General features: G+C 45.3%; 1 protein-coding gene across 1 annotated transcript in view; it reads right to left on the bottom strand.

The window, feature by feature from the left end:
• Positions 1-20650, bottom strand: part of Lamc1 (laminin subunit gamma 1) — a 123542-nt gene extending 102892 nt beyond the window's left edge. Inside the window, exon 1 of the mRNA XM_038349586.2 lies at positions 19875-20650. Coding sequence (XP_038205514.1) covers positions 19875-20286 — 412 coding nt within the window. The 5' untranslated portion in view covers positions 20287-20650. The remainder of the gene's footprint in view (positions 1-19874) is intronic.
• Positions 20651-20876: the final 226 nt, after the last annotated feature.

The raw sequence follows: 20876 nt of genomic DNA, 5'->3' as shown, positions 1-20876 counted from the left end.
TAGGCCAACCTGATCTACATAGCAAGTTCCAAGCTAGCAAGGGCTTTATAGTAAGGCCCTGTCTCAAAATACACACACATACACACATGCACATTCAGGCACCAACTTAGAATGGATGGGTGTATGTACATGTTTGTGAGTCTGTGTATGAGTCTGTCATGGGGGAGGAGGCAGGGCTGGGGACTGATCCCAGGGCCTGATGATAAGCTAAACACAAACTCTACCAATGAGTTACACACACACACACACACACACACACACACACACACACACACACACACACCGGTACCTAGGACTTATAGACAATAAAACAGAAACAGAAAGCCTTTGCCTGAGAAATTTTACTATCCTAAAAAAACGAAACTTGTCATTGTGGGTCCTGAAAAAAAAAATAAGCTTCTTAAAGGAAACAAGTTTCCAGTTAGCTTCAGCTCTTTCCTTGTTCTGAGAGCAAAGAACAGCAGAACAAACAAAGAGGAGATGTCTTCAGCTTTGAGAAAGTCATTCTGTGGCCTGTCTCCAAAGCTTAATGAATGCCGCTCTTTCTTTCTTCCAAAGCCAGGATCTGGACATATTTAATTGTCGAATTTAACCCTGCGCTTCACTGTCAGGTTTAAAACGAAGACTTGTGATTCACCAAGACAAGGGAAGACCATCAGATGCCTCCTGCTTCACAAGCCAAGCCCTGAGTGAGCTCTAAACCACTGACCCAACAGCTCAATCGCAGCTCCTGTCCCTGCTGCAGGCATAGGAAAAACAAGATCAATAACACATTCCAGCCACACTGAAGAGATTGTCAATGAAGACGGTATGCCCAAGTGACCAATGAGTGACACAAGAAGCTGTTTTTTCACACTTGTAGAGTGTGGGTAAGGATTTATGGGGAAGGGGATCTCCTTCCAAAAGAAGCTGGGACAGTAAAGACCAGAAGACCCCACACGGGATGTTCTGAGCAAACGGACAGTAAAGGCTTCTCGGCAAACAAAGAAAATCAGACCAGAAAACAGAACTTAAAGATGTCAATTCAAAGAGGTCACAATCTTTTAGAAAGAGCAACCAGGCTAAAAGCAACCTACTGGTGAGAGCACATACAGTCATCCGTGAGAAAGGGGACTTATGGGTTCCTAGAAACGCTGACTTACTAAAAAAAAAAGTTTTAATGGTGAGGAAGAAAGGAAACAAGAAGCTATGATGGGAAGAACAGGGAACAGAGTACACAGATATCACAAAATCGGCTTCTGAGAATAAGAACAGAACCGATTCCCAACTCAAAAACTATCTCAAATCGATACAGCCAGGTTCCTAGTAAAACTACACAGGGCTTTAGAGATGAAACTTTCTCTTTGTAAAAACAAAACAAACAAACAAACACTAATACAGAGCTTGTACAGGTGGCAGACTGCTTGCGTACCATACATAAAGTTTAGAGTTTGAGCCCCAGCAACACATAAAACCTGCAGTCCCACACCTGGGATTACACACTTGGGAGATCGAGGCAGGAGGATCAGGAGTTCAAGAGCATCCTCAGATACACAGAGAGTTCCAGTTTGAAGCCAGACTGAGTTACGTGAAATTTCTTTCTCAAAAAAATAAAAACAGCTGGGTGGTAGTGGAGTATGTCTTTAATCCCAGCACTCATGAGGCATAGGCAGGAGGACCTCTGTGAGTTTGAGGCCAACCTGGTCTACAGAGCAAGTTCTAGGACAGTCAGGACTGTTATACAACACAAAGAATAACTAGGAAAAGCAAATAAGTAAAAACAAACCATTAAAAAACAACCAATACAAAAAAAAAAAAACAAAACACTCTGGTCTGATAGAAATAAAAATATTTCTCCTAAAGTACATAATTTTTATATTTAGTAATTCATCTACCCAAATGATAAATAAATCTATTAAAATTCATCCTTTCATCTGGGCATAGTGGCACACATCTTTAATACCAGTCCTTAGAGGCAGAGGACAACAGATCTCTGAATTCAGAGCCATCCTAGTGCACATAGCACAGTCAGTTCCAGGCTAGCCAGGGCTGCATGTTGATATTCTGTTTAAAAAAAGAAAAGAAAGGATAAATTCCATCCTTCCAAAGTATCCATTTGTCTTTTATTTATGCATATAAACGTTTTGCCTCCATGTATGTACGTGTGCCAGGTACCCTGAGGTCAGGAGAGGGCACTGAATCCCCTGAAACTATAGTTTGGTTGCTAATCACCATATCGATGGTGACAATTGAACTCAGGTCCTCTATAAGACCAACAGTGCCCTTAACTGCTGAGCCATCTCTCCAGCCCTGCAGAAATGTGTATTAAAGAACTTTATCCATTTGCTTGGATAATTTATCAATTGCTGGTTTTGTGTTAAACTTTTATGCACCACTAACTATAGAAATGGTACACCTCACAGCTACCACTGTGTAATCAAATGTGGTATGTAGCTATGACTCTTTAGCTGGGACTCTAAATTTTAAAAAGTTCCGAAGCACAGATGTTTTGTTGAACAGCAAAATATGTCCTTGTGTGAAACTATCCCAGTCTTTAATCACCTTATTTTATGTGAACACACTTTTCAAGCAAATAGTTATTGTATATACAATATATATAGTAATATACACCCATTTCACTAAATTTGCAATTTCATGTGTTACTAACTCTAAGATTCCAGAAATAAGACTGTATGGTCATGTGACCAACAAATGATTTAACAAGTAGTGTTTTGTCACCTTAGGAATCTTGTTTCTAAAACATACCTGGATTTTAAAACAGCCCTGATTCATCTATCATTGCTGAAGGTAAACTGGATCCGAACTGTTGGCTAAATCAAGACTCGTCCTGTGCGGAGGTATTCTGCCAAGATGTGGACAGATATGCTCCGCAAGACGTGTCTGCCATGGCCAGCCTATCAGCTCAGGTGCACACCAGCCCAGTAAGAGCTCAGCATCCATCAGGAGCTAGGAGAGTGAGAGTGGAAACATCACATGAAAAGGTGCATTCTGAGGCAGAAACACTGAGACAGAGGGTCTCCTGTGAGGCTGTGTCTTCTATGACCAGGAAGCTGCACCCACGATGTCTCAACAACAGGGAAGCATAAAGAAGACCTGAAAAAAAGCAATATCAACCAGTGTGCAAGCACGGCCGGGGAAATGTTACAAGGCCCACACTGACATGCAGAACTGCAGACAACTAACGGCTGCAGAGAGAGGGAGAATCAACCTCCAGGGACAAGCCCACGAATGGGTTATCCAGTTCCACATGGACTGTCCTAAACATGTGCATGTGAGTAACACTGAGGGAGTCAGCAGGCTGTATTTATTTATTTTTTTTGTTTGTTTTTTTCGAGACAGGGTTTCCCTGTAGTTTCTAGAGCCTGTCCTGGAACTAGCTCTTGTAGACCAGGCTGGCCTCAAACTCAGAGATCCGCCTGCCTCTGCTGGGATTAAAGGCATGCGCCACCACCACCCGGCCAGGCTGTATTTATAAAGTGTGTGTGTGTAAAATCATTAAAGAATAAGAGACTGTGAATTTGAGAGGGGGTGGGGGGAAGAGTTGGAAAGAGGAAAACTCATATATGAAATTCTCAAAAATAAATAAATGTTTTAAATTTAAAAAAGAAAGTTTTAAATTTAAAAAAGAAAGTGAAATCTGCAAAGGCAGGGAGGCTCCTGGAGTCATGCAGAGGAAGCCTGAGGAGGACATACACCTTCCTAAGGGGGCTCTCCGAGATCTCGGATTGTCAGGGCTCACTGAGAACACGGGCTGCTGCCCCCTAACAGGATGAGCTCTGAAGAAGCCTCTGCCCGCAGACTACAACGTGGGGGGAGGGAGCTGCAGCACAGGAGCTGGCAAGCACAGCTCTAGGGGAAACGCTGGCATGCAGAGCTGTCTGCCAAAATCTGCTCTCATTCTCCTTCCTTGTCATAACAGTGCAAATGACGTGTGCCACATTCAGGTCCTAGTCTTAACATTTAGACACACATTCCTTAACAATGTGGACCTGTTAGGAAGAGAGAAGCGCCTAGCCCTCAAAACCAACCATACGTAAGATAGCACCCTAAGGTATAGCAGATTATCACCATAAAAAGCTCCCATGTCCCAGATGGCCTTGCGGACCAGAGCTACCCTGAGGCCCTGAACCACTTACCACAGCCCTACCACATGAAAGAAAACCAAATATCAGTGTTTTTGCAAACAACTTCATTGTTGGGGATCTTTGGGACAGAGGCTTAGTGTCTACCCACCAGTGCTAGGCTAACGAGGAAGCTACTCCATGCCGTTCCAGACATCCAAAGTCAACCCTATCTAAAGGCAAACTCCACCTGGGAAAATGGCTGCCTCTTATACTCTCCTGCATTCTGTGGTCACAGTCCTACAGAAGAGCTAGTTCCAGGACAGGCTCTAAAGCTGCAGAGAAACCCTGTCTCGAAAAACCAAAAAAAAAAAAAAAAAAAAATCCATAGAACTCACTCATTCATTCTACAAGCTTTTTCTGAGCGCTGACCACCAGACAAAAGATATTACACTATATATACACCACAGACACAAAGTCAACAAAGGAAAGGTTAGTGAGCCTTTCCTGGGCCAAGTCCTCTACACGGTACCTTTAACCAGGAATTTACGCTCAGACTTTCTCGGCCTTGTCCCCATCATTTCGCAGGACCTTTTGCATAGTAGGCTTTCTAAATATTTGTTAGAGGGCTAAGAAATCACTGGGTATAAAGTTAGCTGCGGTGAATTCACCTAGTGGGAGCACAGGGCGACCGCACAGCACCCCTCAGCTCACAGGACCTAAACTGAGTCAGGTGAACTGCGGACTGGGCACAACAAGATGACAAACACTCAGACTGGCCGGGAGAGTTAGAAACCAGCGGTCTCCCTGGAGGGGCTGGAAGTCACTAGAGCATGTGGGTGGCTGTCAAACCAACTGAAGGAGTCAGGAAGGAGAGTGCCTCTGCGGTGTGCGCATGCTCACTGGGCCTGAGGTGCAGCGCAGAGACAGGCACGCCACCCAGCTGCTGTACCTTCCATCAGTCAGGCAGACGCTGCTCTCCTGTGCATCTGCATCACCCCCACGTGCTTAATGTGAGCTCTGATTAGAACAGACTCCCCTTTCTGTAGCTTCCCGATTTCATTTCACTGTTAATAGAAAGCTAGCATTTAAATGGCTACCTCTGACAGATCTTCTATCACAGGATAAAAGAATCTCAATACTGGTAAAAATCATAAGGGTCCCGGATAGCTGTTCTAGGACGTCATTGGTCTGATATCTCTGTTGGTAGCAGGAGTTTCTGTCGTTCTCATGGCATTTTCTGTCTGTCACAGAGGGTCCCAGGATTAGGGTTAGGGCTCAGGATCCGTTGATACGCATGTTCTTTCACCAGACCACATGCTTTCATTCTTCTTCTCTTCGGTCCCTTGAGATATAGTCTAGCTATGTAGATCAGGCTGCCCTAGAACTCTAAATCCTCCTGCTAGGATTACAGCTATGTCACACCATTAGGTTCTCCTCAGTTTCCACCTGTCTTGTCTTGTTTTTACCTCCGATTCCTCCAGTACAGTCAAGGCAACGCTCAAAGCCATCTTCTAACCGCCCCTCACCTCTGGCCTCCTGTAGAGTCCCCACCGCTCACTCATCCTGCACACAGCTTTCCTGTTGGTCCAGTCAGGACAAACCGCAGCCTCTGAGATCCACAGTCACCCCATGGCCAGAGCTACCTCCCTGCTTGAAAGCCAACAATGCTACACTCTTTTTTTTTCTTCACCTTCATTTCTATCTAATTTATTAAGACTTAATGTTCCCAATGCATAAGTAAAATGGAGCAAATGCTACTACATTAAACATTCTACTTGCTAAGTTTCAGGATGCCATGTCTGAAGCTGTCAACTGTTCCCCTGCGGATGTCTGAAGCCTAGAATCATGAAGGGCCTTTCAGGTCCTGTCTTTAGCTTCTCTGACAACGTTACTGGGCTTCCTTGAGACTTCCTGTTTGATTAACCACACACTTGGATGTTCAAGCTCCATGTGTCCATTATTCTCCATAAAAGGGACTGAGGAAGTAACCAGCCAGCTAAACACAAAATGATGTATGAACAGAAACAGCTGCATATGAGCAGGAGGCCAAAGAGACAGTGGGGATCCAGGCAATCTGTGAAGGACTATTTAGTCAGGCATGGCTACCAGGCTGCTGACTGAGGCACCGGAGGCCCATTTCATAACCAAAGATCACTAAAGCCATGGATGAATCTGCTTCTAGTTACTTCCAGCCACATCCTCAACACCACCCCCACCCACAGTCTGCCCAAGGGACCAAGCCTGCTTCTCTGTCTCCTTTCTCTCACAGAAAAACCAATAGCTTCCAAAAACTTTAACATCCATGTTATTTCCCAATCTAAAAAGCGGGCCCTCATGCCCTTCCGTAAGGCAGCTACGATGAAGTAACAACAGAAGTACAGATACAGATTCAACACAACAAGTCCACATTCTCCAGACATCTGGAAGGTTTGTCAGTTTCCAGAGTCAGTCATCTCGTCATGGTCTGCATCCACCACTGCTGCCTGGGCCAGGACATCCATCCCAGCTTTACAAGGGAGGCAACCTAAAACCAAAGACTTCTCAGAGTGATTCCCAAGTCCATCAGAGGTCAACGCGGACTTATTCCTTGGCATGTGGTAAAAACACTGACAACAGGCTTGAGTTCTAAAGAAATTCTAATAAAGTAAACAAATTTTATCACAGATGTTTCCACAAACTTTCATAGTCTGTAAAATTCTAAGAATCTGTAGTCTCTAGTGAATTTTCTATTGCATGTTTATCTACAATACTCACTATAGATTCCAAGCCTGTGTAAAACTGCTCTACAAAGTCAATCTGGGCATGCAGTCTCCTGAATACAGCATATTTTCCCACGAAGACATCTAAAGTATATGATCACTCCCCATCCCATAATCTTCATTCTTGGACCCCAGCTTCTTCCCACGTCCAAAATGAACATTGCAAGGAAAATTCCAGGATGCTTACTTGTATGAGATTATGATCTGGCACTTAAAAGAAAAAAATCATCTAGGCATGAGAGTGCACAACTTTAATCCCAGAACTCAGGAGGTAGAGGCCAGCCTGTCTACATAGTGAGTTTCGGGCCAGCCATGACTATATAGGAAGACCCTGTCTCAAAACAAACAAACGAACAAACAAACAAACAAACAAGCTGAGGGGCTGATGAGAAGGTAAGGCAGGCTAAGAATACTTGCTGCTGCTTCAGGGGACCTACGTCTAGTTCCTAGCACCTCTCTCAGGCATCTTACTGTCTGTGACAGGGAACTCTGCACTCCTTCTACTCCACCCCCTAAAGGCACAGGCACAGAGTCACCAGCCCTATCGTCAGCCTATTGGATGGAATGAGCAGCGACGACTGAGGACACACCTCCACAGATTACTACAAGCTGAGGCAACTAAACCCGCATCTGCATTAACTTTCTAAATTTTTACTTACTGGATGTGTGCATGTCTCCGTGATGTATTGGTGGGTGCACATGCCATGATGTGGATGTGTGCATTGTCTGCAGGCCGGAGAACAACTCTGCGCAGTCAGTTCTCTCCTCCCACCACTATTCAAGTTCCAAGAATCAGCCTCGGGTCCCCAGGCTTGCACAGTCAGTGAGCCATCTTACTAGCCCCAATTTCTTCATTAAGAGATGAAAATAGCATAAACTAGAATCCTTTGCCTAAACTTTTTGGGGGGTTTTGTTGTTATTTGTTTATTTTTAGAGACAAGGTTTCTTTGTATACCTATTTCCTATCCTAGAACTCACTCTGTAGACCTGGCTGTCCTCAAACTAAAGATCCACCTGACTCTGCATCCCAAGTACTGGGATTAAAGGTGTGTGCCACCTCTACCCAGTTGCCTGAACATTTTTCTAAGAGTTTAAACTTTCCTGAGGACTTCCTGTCATTGTTTGAATCTTGTGCTCCTAATGTTGCCAAAGATGACTCAGAACCTGTGATCCTCCTGCCTCTACTTCCAGGTGACTGGATTAGTCATATTTAGAAATTACCACACCTATATTTAGAATTTACCTATATTCCTCACAAACTCTGTAACTTCATTATTGCTATTCTAGTTAGCCATTATCTTGATCCATTTTCTGTTTCTGTTGTGTAAGAATATCTCAAACTGGGTAATTTAAAATAAAGAGAAATGGTTCTGGAGACTGAGACGTCCCAAAGTCTGCTGGTACCTACCTGGTAAGGGTCTTCTCTGTGGATTGTAACATAGTGGAAGCATCAAATGGCAAGAGCATAAATAAGATAGGAAGAGCCAAACTCACTTTCACAATAAACCTACCACCACACCAAAGACAGGAGGCCATTTATGGCAGCTCTTCATAAACTAACTGCCTCCCTTTCAACACTGGTAGACTAGGTTGGTTTCCAACACATGAACTTGGTAAACACATTTAAACCACAACAACTGCACATTGTAAATGTGCTCACATTCTAGAAATTAAAGTTCTAAATGTTGTAGGTGAAGGCCACAAAATTTAAATTCCTTATCAATCAACTATTTTTAAACTGCCAAGGTGTTATTACTTATTCCTAAGATGGTCACAGATTTTGGAAACATGTAGGCAAACTATTCCTGCCTTTAATTACAACGTGAGCTGAAGGCAGGGAAATTATTACTTCCGAGTCCTTGCCAACTCATTTGGTGACGTCCCTACACCCTTTCTAAGCTCTTCTCTTGGAAAAACTAGGGCATTTTCATTCTCTTAGAAAGAAATTGATAGAATACCTCTGAGAATATGTTTATGCTTCTATATTACCAACTGGAGGAAGACCAGGGGCGAGGGCTTTAAACCCAACACTCACCCCTGTCCCATGCAGCATGGAGTGCCTGCCACCTTCCCAGCAGAAAAGGAAGCTGATCAAAGCCTTTCAAAGGCATCAGAGCTCCTCCTGTGGTGGCACAGCCACATTCACCACCCAAGTACGAAGACAAGAATGAAATAGGTCTGAAAGGGAAGCAGACAAGGGGCAGAGACAGAAGGACAGAAACCCATCAGCTCCTGGAAAGCTCTAGTTAGAAGTAATTTGAGACTGGGTTGGGTTGGGTTGGCCTTTGCTTGTCTGTTTGTCTGTCTGTTTGTTTGTTTTAATCCTAAATTCTAAAAGTGGAAGTGAACTATGACAGGAAGCAGCACACAAAACAACAACAACAACCATTGCAAACACTAGTCCTAAAGGGAAATTTTGACACCTTCTCAGAAACAAGAGCCAAAACAAAACAAAACAACAGTAACCTTTAAGTGAACCTTAGTGCAGTGATGCTCTCGAAAGATTAGAAAGAGGGGGGTTGACTGCTTGGCAAATTTGCATATACAGAAATCAAGGTGAATGGCACACTCTGGAGCCTGAAAGATGGTCACGGGAACAAAGGCAACTTCCTGGGGTACAGCAGCTATCTCTCTATCAGCCAATAAAAAAATGCATTAGATCTGCTGGCAAGCTTGAGTGACAGACACACAAAGCCACCATGGAAGGGTCAGAATTTACTAGGAGCAGAGGAGAAACAGAATAGAATTGGAGATCAACCAGGCGGCCTTCAGGCCTTATCTTCAGTGATGTCAGATAAAGGGAACAGGTGAACCAAACTCAGCAACCAGAAAAGAGTTGTGGCCAAAGTAGGAAGTAGATAAGGTGGCATTCCCCTGCATAATGAAAGTTTACTGACCACCCTTTAGAATAGCAGAGGGTAGGCTTTCCCCTTCCTATCAGTAGACATTGACAAAACCCAGGGCCTCATTCTGAAATTCAATAAATTCCTTCGACATTCCAAGTGCCATAAGACTAAATATTACACAACTAAAGTTCTCCGAACCTAACAGTTGCCCCTTTAAGAGAGTCTCCTTCACAAATAGGTACAAAGCCCTCCTTTTTTTTTAACAGAAAAATCCAAATCCAGACTTTTTCAAGCAAAATCAGAGATACCAGGCTTAGCTCTCCGATGTGAAATACTTAGTCCTTTGCCCAATTTAAGGTCTCTACAATCCACTGCCTCTCGTGTGCCAAGTCTGCTCTCAGGAGGCAGAGTGACAAGGGCATAAAGCAAAGCAGTCAGCTCAGGAGTCCACCAACACCCACCTGTGTGACCACAGAAAAACCACGAATCTTCTCCTGGTTCTTCAGAGACATTAGCTCTGGAGACTAAAGACCTGAGAGGCACCCAGCACAGGCTTCAATATGCTACCTTCTGCCCTTGCTCTTAGCCAGAACAACCAAGAAACAATCCTTCTCCTGCTGTTAACCAGTTTCCACAGAGACTGTGCCCATTACCCCATGAAAGGCGAGTTATGTCTTCACAGTTACCTGATTATTTTTAGAACTTGTTCAAATAATTCAGCCTTCCTGGAAAGTCCTTCATTCATACCCACTAGTTTTTTTCAAGACCCAGGAAGCTTCCCTGGCTGACTTCCCTCTCGCTTCTTACAGTGCTCCCCCCATGGGCACTCCTTAGCACTTTCTAAACGTTCAACTGAATCATTTTTCGCATGGATGAATGTTTTTGTCTTGCCCCCTCAAGCACATTACAAATTCCCTCAGTGTCTTCAGTATCCATTACACATTACAATACTCTTAAATAATTTTTTTCTCCCTGGCTGCCATTTAAATAATGACTTTGTCCAACAAATAGAAACCCAATGCAACCAGCTCAGTCATTTTGAGTAGGGAAAACTCTTCGCGTAACTAGAAATATGTCCTAAAGCGTCACCAGCTCCTCCAAGAAAGCGTCACCAGCTCCTCCAAGAAAGCCACACAATTCAAGCTTAGATTTCCTAAATCTAACAGACTCCATGACAAGTCACTCCCTAGTAAAGATTAAAGGAAAGAAGATGAAGTATTCACAGCAGAGACTATTCACAGAACATTGAGCTTTCATCCCGGGAATCAGAAAGTCCATTATTTAAAACGAAGTAATTAAATAAATCCTGACATTGCGGCCAACACGGACATCACACATATAACCTTAAAGTCTCTAAACCTGGGTCAACAACCAGAAGCTTACAATTTTACACCACCTGGGGCATCAACCAAATCACAGCCTGCTTTAAATGAGGAGAACCAAGAGGACCCCTCACCCTGCACACCCCCTGTGCTCTGCCTCTGAGGCCTGCCCTCAGAGCAGCTCCCGGGGAACCTCAACTGACAGTAGCTGATACGCAACAAATGAGCTGGCTCCTTTGTTCCCTCAACAGATATTGTCACTATTAATGCCAGCAACTTCCAGATGAAGAAAAAGAAAGGAAGAGAAATATCTCTTGGCTGTCCCAAATCCTGTGCTTACCTACTTAAGCCAGACTAATTCCACGAACAAATCACCTATATATTATGTGCTAGCATTAGTTAAAAGCACACCTGTAATCTCAGCAGCTGGAAAGGAGCGTCAGGAAGACAGCTTCAAAGTCAAAGCCAGGCTAAGCAGCACAGCTACATAGTGAGTTTGAGGCTAGCCTGGGCTAGCAAGATCCTGTTCTCCAGAAGGAAGGAGAGGAGGGAGGGAGAAAGGAAGAAACATGGAGAAGACCTATTCTGAAAATTAAGTTTTCCACCAATTTTTCAAAACAAGAAAATGTGACAAAAACCCAAGAAATGAAACAATAATTCAGTGTTGCCTTCAGTCCAGCAGGGAGGCACTCCACAGCTGGAAAGCAGAATAAAAGGAGGAGCTGAGGGACTGGACTCCCTGGAGCTTTAGAAGAAAACAAAGCACATCCCTAGTTCACCTCCCAGCTCGGCCAGAGGTGTTCCTCCCACAAGAGATCTGAGTGTGCATTGTCCAAGAAAGAGATAGTGGCTTTATTTTATTTCATGAATATGTAGCTGCAGAGGGCACCAGACTGACTGGGCCCAGTTATTTTCGGCTGGCCTCTGGAAGACGGCACAGGAAGAAATGCAGATGGACTCCAGTGAGCTTTCTGGGGCCTCTCGATTTTAAGAACCAGCGAATGAACCAGCATCTAACTTATCATCTTACGAGAAAAAGAGCCTGCAAACCCCAGAAGGGCCTGCTGACAAATCTCAGGGTGAGCAACCAAGACAGGGCGACAGCATACGGGTGCACGGCCATCTTGAAACCCTACACTGAAATTGACCATTTAAGACAAGACGGGCTCATCCCTTATTTTTAAGTCTCAGGAATTTTGAGCAGTAAAAACAAGCAAACAGCTCTGCTCTGAACCCTGACACTTCTCCCTAGAACCCAGAGAATGGCGACAGGGCCGTCAATTAAGTGCAGCTGGAGATTAGAGGCAAGCAATGCCAGGTTATGTTCTACCTCCTGCTAACTCTAAGCAGGTGCTAGCTGAGTCCACCTGCCCGGCCTACACCCTGCTCTGTGCCTACAGCTGTTCACGATCACCCCAACAGCCCAGACTGCTCACCTTCTAAATAATCTCAAACCAATCCATACATGTGAAGCAGGCGAAAGAGCACGGCAAACCTTTTCCCTTCAGTGCTCTGATAACCCACCACAGGGAGCTTTTCCAACAATAGACAGGTGCATATATAAGTTTAGCTAACACTTGTTTATGACCATTTCTTAAAAAAGAAGAAAGTTAACATTACAATTTCAAAACTATACATTTACGTGTGAAAAATTTATGAATAGTTTTCTCATACACATTTATATAGACTGGGGTCTGAGAAGATGGCTCAGCAGTTAAGAGCACTTGCTACTCTTCCAGGAGCCGGGTACAGTTCCCAGAACCCAGCCGACAACCCTTAACTGTTTGTAACTCCAGGTCCAGGGCATCCAATGCCATCTTCTGTCCTTCAGAGGTACATTCATATTGTGAGATGCATACATACAAGCAAAACACTCCTACACATAAAATAGAAATCTTGCTGACTTCAAGTCATGTTACAGTCCTAATTTTTCTTATTAAAAAAAAAAAGACAGATGGAAGTAGGTACAGTAGTTCTACAGCTCCTGAAGTGGAGAGGCAGAAGCAAGATTGCTCCAAGATACAGGCCAGCCTGGGCTACAGGCCAGCCTAGACTACAGGCCAGCCTAGACTACAGGCCAGCCTGGGCTACAGAGTGAGAGCCTGCTTCAAAAAGCAAGATAAAGTAAAATGATGTAGGTTTTTCAATCCTGTATCACTTCAATACCTTAGTACTTTCAAAGTTATAGAAATAAAATTACTATGTGCCACAGTTCATTTCAGATACAACACTGAGACACGCCTGGGGAAAGTAGAGATGGCATTGATAAAAACACGCAGGAGCTCAATGGTGCTGCTCTGAAGAATGTAAATTAATGTGCAGTTCTCTAGGGCATGCGTAATTGAGCCCGTCACTTACTCCACCAACAGCTACTGAACACTACCAGACTCACTGCTGAAACACTGAAGACCCAAGAGCTCCAGTCTCCATCCAAATGGTCAAGTGGACCCTCTCTGTCCTTGCAGTTCTCAATTAAGACTTATTGTAACATAAACAGAGATCACCAAAACTGTGCAGTAGGGCCAGACAGTAAATACTTCAACTTCTATAAGCAGGAACATATAGTCTGTCCCAGTTACTCAGCTCTGCCTTTTTAGCAATAAAAACAGTCATAAACAATGTTATTAAATGAGCTTAACTTTGTTCCCATAAAGTCTGGTGTATATATGATTTGAATCTCATGTAGTTTTCAAGGCACAAAATATTATTATTCCTTTGATCATTTTTTGTAGCCAATTTAAAAAGTATAAATTACTCACAGCTCCTACAAAACTAGATGGGCGGCCTGACATAGACTTGGGTCAGAGGGCTGTGGTTTTCTCGCCCCAAATCTAAGGACACGGATTTCTTCATCTAGACCGCAGACAGGCAGGAGGCCGGGCTAGGCCCCAGGACTCACTGTCCATCAGAGGTTTTCATGGTGCTCAGGGACAGCAAGCAATCAACAAGGGTTAATTGTACTTAACTAAATGATGACTAAATACCAGACCTCCTTCAAAGACTTTCCCATTATCTGAGAGAAAAGGACACACCTGTGATCTCAACCACAACAGAGGCTGAGGCAGGAAGAGAGCCTAAGGCCAGATGTTTCAGGACAGCCTGAGCAACATCACCAGACCCTTCCTCAAACTAAAACAAAACAAAATCACCAAACCTTTCGATGTGGCCTAGAGCAGAAAGGGCAAGTAAAGAAAGAGACAGTGGTATATGATGACAGAGACCGCCAGGGTGGTGTGATAGAAGGCACAGCCCAGGCCAGCAAGTGGGGACGACATGGGGGCAACAGAGAAACCTGGAAGGACTTCTGCCTGCCTGAGTGGCTGACGTCTGGGAGAAGTGTTCCAAACTGAAGCCAGCCCTCTGTGAACAGAAGCGATAAAAGATAAACCTAGTTGTTGAAAATGTCCAGAGCCTATAGCACCTGGCCAACAGGCAAAGGCTTTGGACATCTTACCAGAAAACTTGAGGAGCCACTGAGGAACTTTCCACTAAGCAATTATAGATAAGATACTGTCTTTAGATCAACTGGTCTTTCTGAAATATGGCGTCTCCAGTCCTGACAGTTCCCACTCCTGGTGGGCTGACTGGGGAGTTGACAGTGAGGAGTAGCTGATGAGTATTTAGGAAACACCAGACTTTAACTGATGAGCATTTAGTAGACACCAGACTTTGGATTTTGACTTGATCTCTCCCTGGGTTACAACTAATGTAGTACTTTTAACCGATCCTGGGAGGGAACCTCAACTCCACTCAACCACAAGCATTAACAACTACTCTCAGGACACTCGTGCTAGGGACGATGCCCAGGAAGCTAGCTGCACCAGACGCACCTTCAAGTTGTGCTGGCTTCATTAAGGGCATAGCCCCATTGGAAACTGAGAGACATCTGGAGAAGGAGCAAAATGGGAGACTGAAACAAATTTGTCAAGATGTGGCACTAGTCAGGTGAAATTCAATCAGGGGCCACACTGGTTCTCTCTGAGCTGCACAAGAAGGCAACAAGTAAATTTAAACATGGCTCCATCCAGACATCCCATATTAATTGTATCTAGGTCACTGGATCCAAAGAAAGAGCTAACCTAAAACTGAACTTTAAATATGTAAGTAGCAGACAAAGACTTGGGACTAAGAGATGTTCCTTCGAGGACCACGGGTGTAAGAATTTGGAAATTTAAGTTAAAAAGGAACAACAGCATAAGGAAAATCAAGGTTGAAAACCAAAGGAGTCTGGTGTTTACGAGGCATTCTGCATGTGAGCTTTTATTCAAAAAGAATAATCCAGACATTTTTAAGAAATTTGCTAGAGAAACTATTAATTCATTCACTAAGGCATCCAAGACTTAGCTGCAGCAGGATTTCCAGGATCGCACCTACAGGAGCCTGTGAGTGCCTTCACGGAGCTACAAGACATTACCCATTGGCAGGCTGGAGGCTTTATAAACGGTGAGGTATTATAAGGACCCTCCTGCTATCATATGGTAAAAGCACTACAAGTTTAAACTCCACTAAGAAGGTATCAGCTCTTAGGGCAGGGCCCTCAATCTTCCACACCTTCCTATCAAGCACTATGGTATGCGTTTCTTAGGTATTTTAAAAATGTTTGTGGGAATATCTGGCAGTAATCTGAGAATGTATGCACACAGAGAGGGGGTACATGGTAAAAAGCATACCCAACTTCCTAAAGGGATTTAGAACTGAAATAACCCAGCGTTACTCCTCCCACACCAACATGGCCAAGGATAAACTGACAGAGAGGGATGAAGTCTAACTTTTCCTCTCGTGTATGTTTTCTTCTGGGTGCCTTAAGAAGATGGGAGAAGGAATTTGCAGAGAAGGCAATGGAGTGTAGAACAGGGAAATCGCCAACAGCAGCTTTTATAAAACCGCTCAACTACTGGCCATCAAAGAGCAGCTCCTGGGCGTCTCAAGTTGGAACCTGCAAATGTAAATCAGGCCTTTGTGAGACAAACTAAAATAGTGTCCCCTCAGGGTGCACAAATACCACAGTGAAGTCACCAGCTTGGGCCGCTCCCAGACACAGGCAAAGCCCGTATTACAAAGGTTTTCCCGGGAGAAAATTTGCTGTTTGTTTCATGTTACGGGAAGGCCAAGTCACCTGTGGGTTGATTCTGACTTATACACACAAGACATTTCATACAGATTAAAGAGCGTCCTAGAAAAGTTCATGAAGTGCCTGGGAATTGGGTGCAATGCTAACTTTGGAAGCTCCATAAACTTTGACAGGGTTGCTCTTGTAAACAGTTTCTTAACCTAATTGTTTTAGGAATGAGAAAAGGCTACCTTTTTGCAAGATCAAAACCCTGTCTACCAATAATTATCGAATTAACTAAAGGGGCCCTTTAAGAAAAACCCAATCCTCAGCTAGAGTACTGCTTTCAACAGGTCCCTGGGTATTGCTACGAACTCACTCACAACATTATCATCTGATGTAAAAGCTACACTTTTAAACAGCAGCTAAGAAATCTATACAGCATACTCAGCAAAGATCTGTAAGCTGAAAGCAAAACAGAACTTTTTGGGAGCGGGTGCCTGACTGAGACTTCCCTCCACAACACGCAGAAAATACAAAGCGACTTCAACTCTTCATGGCCAAAGATGCGCTGTGCCCTGAACCCTATGTCACTGTAATGGAAGTTAAGTAATGGCAGCTGTCAGAATCCATACTGGTTTTCCTCCATTTTTACATAAAGTGATACATGATCTAATTTGTACCTGTCAAATGTTAAAATACGATTCGGCCTCCCCCAAAAAGGTACCAGTTAAAACGATCCTACAGTCTGGTATATGAACATTTCTGAAGGGTTACATAAAAACCTGTCATTGGTGGTCTCCCAGCTGGGGAGCTTAGCAACTAAGGACACACTGGCTTGTTGCTATATGTCTTATTTGAATATATCTCATCATGTTCCATTTTCATACGAAAAAAGTGACTCATGATCATCACCAAAACATGCATATTACACACCTCTTCAGTGTGCTCTGACTTCATAAATACAATTGTAAGGCAGGATCTCACTATGTAGCTCTGGCTGGTTTGGAACTTGCGATGTACACCAGGCTGGCCTTGAACATCAGCTTCCCAGAGTGCACCAACACACCTAGCCCTAGACTTGATTTAAGTTTTGCGGTGAGTAAAGTTCAACATCAAAAGGAAGGCCAGCAAAGCAGCGGCTGGGCCTCTTCTTCCATACCGCTCCCTTGAGTTTCCCAGGCTCTGAAGGGCAAGGCACAATATGCACCACTTGTTTAAGGGTATGTGAAATTTGAACTGGAGGGGAGATTTAATGGATGCACGGAACAGTCATGGTACTTGACTCCATGGGAAATAATTAGTTAGCTACAGCCCACAGAGTAACTGGAGTCAAGGAATGAATACGTTGACTATCAAAACACTCTGATGGCCAGGCCTGGCCGACTTGCCCGAAATTGTTGAGCACAGCATCCATGCATGCATATATACCCGGTCATTTAAAAAAAAAAAAAAAAAAGATGAGACAGAAACCAGAAGGATCAACCCCATGACACATAAAGCTCTCCCTTCCCCACCTCCTCCTCTGCACACATTTCCTCCAGGACCTCATGCCCAACCCAAGAACAAGAACAGTGAGTTCAGTCAAGACTTCATACACTATCCAACCAAAATGTGTAAAGCACGTGATTACAATAACTAGACTGCTATGAAAATATTGTAAATATTTTTCTTAAGAGTAAACCCGCAGGGCATGGTGGCTCACACCTTTAATCCCAACAGTCAGGAGGCAGAGGCAGGCAGATCTCTGTGAGTTCGAGGCCAGCCTGATCTACAGAGCAAATTCCAAGAAAGCTAGAATAAGACCTGTCTTATGAATGCCATTTAGCAACCAACGGAAGGCTTTCTCAGCAAAATCAAGTCCAAGCATATAGAAAATATCCAAATGAGGTGAAAGCGCCCTTTGACCTTGTTAGTAACATGGCCCAAAATAAGCATCTCTGGCTCCCAAGAGCGCCACCTAACCTGTTACTCTCTTACCCTAGCACACTGTCTCAGCAACAGAGAACTGACCAGGGAGTAGTCTGTTCCTCTGCAATCACCTGAAACAGACCCCGGCTCCTTGGCCTAGAGCAGGAGAAAAGCCAAGACTGACGTCCATTGTTCAGAACTTTTCAACTGCATCTCAGGCACTTGGGGGCCATCAAGGCCTCTTTTTTGGGTTTTTGGTATTTTTTTGGTTTTTTGGGTTTTTTTGTTTCATTCTGAAAATGGATTAAGCAAGACTTCAAGGGAATTCAGAATTGAACACAAAAAAATTAAGTAAAAGGTTAAAAATAACTGAACATAAATTGCAAAACTCATTTTGGGCAACTGAACAACTTTCAAGCGCCTTAAGAGTAGTCTCGCGAGACCGTGGGCAGCCCTGTGGGTCTCCCACTGTCTGGAGAAAGGCACCTGCCCCAAGACTCTACTTCTACACTCTGCACTGTTCCAAGGCCTTTAAAATAACCCAACTCGTTCGTTTAGTTAGTTACTGAAAAGCAAAGGCCTCACAGTTTCATTTTATGAACCTGTTTTCAAAATGTTCCATTTGCCCGGTGACTCATCCACAAATAAAAAGGTGTTTACTACAAAGGCACTAAATAGTGCTTTTCTAAAACTTATCCCACACATGGTAACTGACACTTTTCAAGGCACTTTCTGTTAAGTCACAGTCCTTCTCTGAAACCCTGAATGCTTGGTGTGCTGGAGAGCAATGGAAAGAAAACTACAAAACCATGACCAAAGAATCCTTTGCCAACAAAATGTCCCTTTCAAACATCCCAGATATTATTAGCTCTATAGAAGTGCCCTGCGTGCTTTGGACAGGCTTGGGGCAATCTGCTCTCTTTGGAAGTTCTCTAGTCCCGGCCACTGGTAAAATCATGTGCTCCAAATGCACTGGGAATGGAAGCTCTCCACATCCATAATCCGTTTCCCACACTTACATTATTACACTGTTGAACACGGCAATTTTCTATTTGCTTGTATGTCTCAAAAACGAAGAAACACTTTCCCAGATCAAGCAGGAACTTTGATCCATCCCAATCATCGGTTTTTCCCATCCATGCTTCTGCCTTGAAGTTTCCCACTATACACCCCTTTCCTGAATTCTAAAATGATGCATGTTTCCACACTTGCTTGGATCAAAGCAACAGGGAAGAAGAGCGAGGAGAGCTTTTTACACCGGAACAAAACTGCCCGGCAATTACAGTGAGTGTCTTCATTACCTTTTTGTTTTCTCTCCACCAGGATTAGCAGTGAAATAGCTCTTAATTAAGGCTGAACAGCTCTAAAGAACAGTAACTTAAAAGTGAACTTCTACTTTAATTACACATAGGCAATACCGGCAGTAAAGACCTTTGCGTCCCTCAAATTCCCTTATCAGAGCTAAGAGCAATCTCTCTCAGTCCCAGAGAGAGACGGCTAAACATTTTAAAGACAAGTGTTTAAAGTAGACCTTCAAGACTCTAAAGCAAGCATGAGACGTGATGGTCCTGCCAGGACGGGGGCTTCATTAGCACTTCAAGGGGAAAAGGGGAGTGGGGGTGTTGGTCCAAAATCCTGACTGCTGAAATAGAAAATAATCAGTGGACTAAGAATTCGGTTGGGTTAAAAAGAGTAAGAAAACAGAGATGCTAGAGTGAAACATGGTGGCCCTCACCGGATGTTCAAAGCGAGATGAATTTGAGAAGTTGGAGAAAGGAATTTCTGTGTGGCCCACGCTGGAGAGCAGACCGTCAGCACGCGGCTGGACAGGCCCCTCGGGCCAGACCAGCAGCTCCATGGAGTCAGCCCCGGAGCTGGGCCGTGAACAAGAAGTAGTGGGGAACAGGGCTGTCACCGCTTACCCAGGTGCAGCGTGAGGTTGATGGAGTTGGGGTACTGCACCCCGGCCAGCATGGTCTGGCTTTGCCACCAGGTGGTGTCGGCCTGGTTGTTGTAGTCGGTCAGGAAGGCTGCCCCGTGTTGCAGGTGGAGTTGGCCGGCGTCGCACAGGTGACAGGACTTGGTGACTCCGGTCACCCCAGTCTGCACGCAGTACTCCTCGGGCGGAGTCCCACACGTGTTGGTAGCCACCACGGTCACATTGAAGGCGGCATTAACAAACTCCGGCATGCAGCGCTGCGGCCGGCCGCCCTCATCCGCGCACTCGTCCATGGCCGCCCGGACACAGCCCGCCGCAGCCGCCAGCACAGCGAGCAGCGGCCACAGCCGCCCCCGGGGCCGCAGGGCCACTTCGGCCCGCCCGCCGCCCGTCATCCCACCACGCTCGGGCCCTCGGCGAAGGCTGGGGTGCCCCGAGGCTGCTCCTCCGCTGCGGGCCGAGGCCGGGCTGTGGACCGGGCTGGCGGTCGAGAACCGGGCGCAGAGCCGATGGGTGGGCGTCCTGGGCGAAGACCGCGATGCCTCCGCTGCCTCCCGGTGTGCAGCTCGCACTGTGCGCCGACCCCCGACTTCCGAGCGCGCACCCGAGAGCGCGCCCCAGGAGGAAGGAGCAGGGGGTGGGGTCTGCCGGGTGGGGTGGGATCTGGCGGAGGAGAAAACCCAAGACCGGCCTCCTCCGCTGCTCACGCGGGTCGGGAGCGGCTCCCCGCCCTTCGCGTCCTCCCCAGCGACTCCCGGTGGCGGCAGGGGCAACCACTGGCGCTCCGGCCCTGGAGGGCGGTGGGCCGGAGAAGCGAGGTGGGCGGGGCGGGGCGGGGCGGGAGCAAGAGGGCGGGGCGCGCGAGGTGGGCGGGGTGAGGGAGCAAGAGGGAGGGGCGCGAGATGGAAGAGGAGAGGGGGCAAGAAGGAGGGCTTCTGGATGGGCGTGACTAGAGGTGGGCTGGGCGAGGGTATAAGAGGGAGAG

This window comes from Arvicola amphibius, chromosome 12 (assembly GCF_903992535.2).
Source record: "Arvicola amphibius chromosome 12, mArvAmp1.2, whole genome shotgun sequence".
In the NCBI taxonomy this organism is placed as follows: Eukaryota; Metazoa; Chordata; class Mammalia; order Rodentia; family Cricetidae; genus Arvicola; species Arvicola amphibius.
This window is presented reverse-complemented; position numbering and strand designations above follow the sequence as displayed.